Consider the following 4,208-nt stretch of genomic DNA (forward strand, 5'->3'; position numbering starts at 1 on the left):
ACATAAATATTGATTGCCTATTGATCAATAGTCTTTATACCCATTAAATTTATTTGAGTTTACATATATGTAAAAGATCCTTACTTTGAACTTCTTAGAGAATAGTTCTACTAACTAATAAAACGTTGTCATTGGAATTATATTTGAATAAGAAATAAACAGGTACATTTCAAATTTGCATTTGACCACAATATATACTATAAGTTATTCTCTATCAAAAAATTATTCATTATTTCATCAAAAAGTATCAGTTGCTAACTTATGAAGTTTGGGCCCGAGCCTCACTAGTAGATTATATATATATATTGTTATATAAATATTTTGGTTAATTCTTCAACCTAAAATCCGAGGTTCGCATTGGGTGTGTCCGAACCGAATCTAACAGGAAGAAACGCAGCTGTCAGACTTGGTACAATTAACTTCTGCATTCATCAGACAGAGCGAGAACAAAGCATCTACGATTGTCATCAAATTCTCCGGCAAATCACAAAATGGAGGGTTGGGATCCGAATACGAAATCAACCCTCACGCAGATCCCGTTGTTGACCACCAAAGCCGGTCCACGCGACGGCGCGGCATGGACAAGCCGTTTAAAGGAAGAGTACAAGGCCCTAATCGCCTATACATCAATGAACAAATCCAAAGACAACGATTGGTTCCGTATCTCTGCAGCTAATCCTGAAGGTACTCGTTGGAAGGGTAAGTGTTGGTACGTGCATAACCTTCTCAAGTACGAGTTTGATCTCCAGTTCGATATTCCTGTTACTTATCCAGCCACTGCTCCTGAACTCGAATTGCCTGAACTCGATGGCAAAACTGAAAAGGTTACCTCTTTTTTCTGTGTCTTCTGATTATATTTCATTTAGAGATGAATTTAGGATGGCCAAAAACCCTAATTTATCTTAAAAACAAATTGTTTAGCGGTATTGAAATGAATTTGTGTGTGAGTAGAGTGGAATAGATAGAGAAGATTTGTGTAGCTGACTCGAATTAGTTTGGAATTGGGGTGTAGCTTAATTGATATGTATGATTGATTATTATTGTTATTTTTTTTTGATTGTGTAGATGTATAGAGGAGGGAAAATATGCTTAACGGTGCATTTCAAGCCGCTTTGGGCGAAGAATTGGTAAATCTTCTTCTCTTTGATTTGGATTGAGGTTGGATTGCTGTGAATTTTTGATAATTCATAATGGTCTGTGCTCACTTAAAGGGGGGGTGGGGGGGGGGGTGATTAGTAATAGTCTTTGTTGTGTAGTTGATTGTTTTGGGTGTTCCGGGTTCTGTTAGTTCACCTGGGCTCCATTTTTTTTAAATTTTTTTTAAGTACCGTGGTGTATGGACTAGCTTGCAACTTGCGGAATCTTCAATGGTAGACAACAACATACAATTTGTTTTTTTTTTTTGGATTGGTCCGTTTTGGTTTCCGATCCTTCCCAATTTCGGGGACTGCACTCGTTATGCATTCAATCTGGCAATGTGCCTTGATAAAAGAGAAGTGCTGCTGTAGATGGACAACCAATATACATATGCACATACACGCATGTGCGCGCACACACACATACATACATATGATTTGGGACTCCTAGATAGAGCTTAATAGATGTAGAGGATTCATATAGCGTACCAGTGGTATAGTTGATCGTTTAACTTGGTTTTAAGTTTTTGGAAGGACAACTGCTTGTAGGATCAAGTTCATTATTGAGTGAGAACTTAGGAGAATATGGATTGAATGAATATAATTTCTCTAAGATGCTTAGGTTTCCCTGGGTAGATAAAGCTACAGTCTTTGCCTCAAATTTTTGTTACTTTATTATCACTTTATGGGAAGTGAAAGAGTGACTTAAACTGACTTTGGTATTCATTCAGCCCCAGATTTGGCATAGCACATGCGCTCTGTTTGGGTCTTGCACCATGGCTTGCAGCGGAGATTCCTATTCTTGTTGATTCTGGCATGATTAAACACAAAGATGACGTGGCCTCATCCAGTGAATCTTGACAAGGAGATGAATTTAAAGTATTGATGAAACGTAATCTCAGGATACAACTGTAAACTTTATGGACGTCTTTGAAATTGTACCTTTTCCCCTCAAATCCATCATAAAATGAATAATATTGCGGAGTCAAAGTTTCATGTGCTTTATGCCCTCAATTTGTTTGGACTAGTGGTTCTGTTCCTTCTTTACATGAATGATATTGAGCAGGCAAAATGTCATGTTATTAGAAACTGTTGCTTTTGCCAGATTGTATTAGAGCCTCGTGAAACAGGAACTTTGAGATGCTACTGTTATTTGCTGAGTTAATTGAACATCAGCATTATGCCTCAATTTTTGGATTAGTGATGCCCGTCCTGTTATTTTATGAATCACATTGAGGAGGCAAAATTTCATGTTATTTGAGCCTTGCGAAATCTGAACTTTTAGATACAGCTGTCATAATTGCTGAATTCTTTGACTTGTGCTTTATGCCCTCTAATTTAGTAGGACTATTGGTGCCCTTCCTGTTTTTGTCATGAATTATATTGAGGAGACAAAATTCCTAGTTATTCAAGCTTTGTGAAGTTGGAATTTTGAGATGCAATTGTCAAATATGCTGAGTTCTTTGAGTGTGTGCTTTATGTCCTCAAATTTTATTTGGTCTAGTTGTGCTCTTCTTGTATCTTCATGAATCATATTGAGGAGGCAAATTTTATTGTTATTAAAGCCTTGTGAAACCTGAACTTTGAGATACATCTTTCATACTTGCTGAAGTTTTTGAATGTGTGGTTTATGCCCTTAAACTTATTTGGACCAGTAGTTTCCTTCCTGTTGCTTCATGATGAATCATTCTAAGGAGGCAAAATTCTCATGTTTTACAAGCCTTGTGAAACCTAAACTTTGAGATGCAACTGTGCTATTTGTTTAGTTCTTTAGTGTGCACTTAATTCTCAATTTTTCGGATTAGTGGTGTGCCTCCTGTTTTTTCATAGCCCCTTGTTATGGATAATAATAATCCTTCTTCAGATGTTTGGTATTTGCATCTGCTTTCCTATCCCAACCTTCCAAAATTGGGCAAACTGATGGCTCTATGTGATTCTATTCAGTTACTTTTTTGCTTTCCTTTCATTTCCTTTATATGTTGTCCTTGGACTATGATATGGTGTTTGTATAGCACTAATAGTCTTCCCAGATCAATTGGTGTCAAAGGCTGCTTCAAATGTGAGGCATTGGAGCTCCTTGAAGGCTGCGGGAAACCTGTAATTTTTGATACTTGTTACTACCGAGTACCTATTGCTTGCGTTGTATGTTGTCCATATGACTTAAGATGACCAGTTCTCTAAGAGTTGGGGTGCTTTTGGAAAATGAAATCCAACAATTTGGGAATATCTTTTACGCTAGAGTCAATCAATCTACCTTGGACGCTTACCTTTTTCTCATTTTTTTTTTGTTTGTCTACCTTGGGACCAATGTGTCATATTGAAGTTTTTCTGTATTTTCAATGTTAATAAGCCTCAAGGTGCTTATAATTTCTCTCTTACTGGTGTGAAGACTTATCCTCTGGTTACATTCTTTCAGTAGTCACTTGCAGATGTCTTATATAGCATTGGCTAGTGTTGTTTGGATATTATTTCATTCTCTCCCATCTTTGAAATTTGTCAACTTTGCACCAGTAGCATCCCATGGTGACAAACAGCTTGTCAGCAGTTTAATCTCCTACATGATACCTGTTACGCGGCGTCTTCCTGAGATTCCTTGGAAGGGCGACGTAAGGCTAGGCAACTGATGTCAGTGCAGTTGCTGTCCGCCAACTGAGGTCCCCTCCGTACGCTAGACGAGATTGTCAGTGCCGTACGGGAAAACCAATGTTAAGAGCAATTGAGAGAACAGAAGTGAGAATTCAGAATGAAAGAAAGCTTGATTGCATTAATGAAAGCTATTACAGAAAAGCAACGCGGTGTCGAGGGGGAGAGACACCAGTACAGAGAATTGCTTGCTTGCTAGAAAGTTTTGATTGCTTGATCCCCCTAATAGTACTTAAAAAAAATAATCCAAAGTTACAAGACTAGACTTGACTAAGCTAGAGAAACATAATGGAAGTACATGAAATAAAACTACTCTATATTTACAATGAAAATGACTTAGTTTTCTATAAGGCAGCAGCAGGTCCGTTGTCAGCAGCAGTGTCTTTGGCATCACGGTCTGCGCGCGCGGCGTTGTCTGCGCGCGCGCGC

The 4,208-nt window shown here is 38.1% G+C and overlaps 1 protein-coding gene across 1 annotated transcript; it reads left to right on the forward strand.

The window, feature by feature from the left end:
- Nucleotides 324–2,338, forward strand: LOC109233068 (ubiquitin-fold modifier-conjugating enzyme 1). Its single transcript, XM_019398820.1, has 3 exons — nt 324–824; nt 1,066–1,127; nt 1,868–2,338. Exons 1-3 carry the CDS (start codon nt 492–494, stop codon nt 1,995–1,997), a joined length of 525 nt encoding a protein of 174 aa, XP_019254365.1. The 5' UTR covers nt 324–491; the 3' UTR covers nt 1,998–2,338.

Source organism: Nicotiana attenuata, chromosome 10 (assembly GCF_001879085.1).
Source record: "Nicotiana attenuata strain UT chromosome 10, NIATTr2, whole genome shotgun sequence".
Taxonomy (NCBI): domain Eukaryota; kingdom Viridiplantae; phylum Streptophyta; class Magnoliopsida; order Solanales; family Solanaceae; genus Nicotiana; species Nicotiana attenuata.

What these genes read in the sequence shown, in the direction of transcription:
- LOC109233068 (XM_019398820.1), top strand. Translation starts at nt 492, where the DNA reads ATGGAGGGTTGGGATCCGAATACGAAATCAACCCTCACGCAGATCCCG. An exon ending in TCGATGGCAAAACTGAAAAG is followed by an intron (nt 825 to 1,065) that starts GTTACCTCTTTT and finishes TTGATTGTGTAG; the next exon opens with ATGTATAGAGGAGGGAAAAT. An exon ending in CCGCTTTGGGCGAAGAATTG is followed by an intron (nt 1,128 to 1,867) that starts GTAAATCTTCTT and finishes GTATTCATTCAG; the next exon opens with CCCCAGATTTGGCATAGCAC.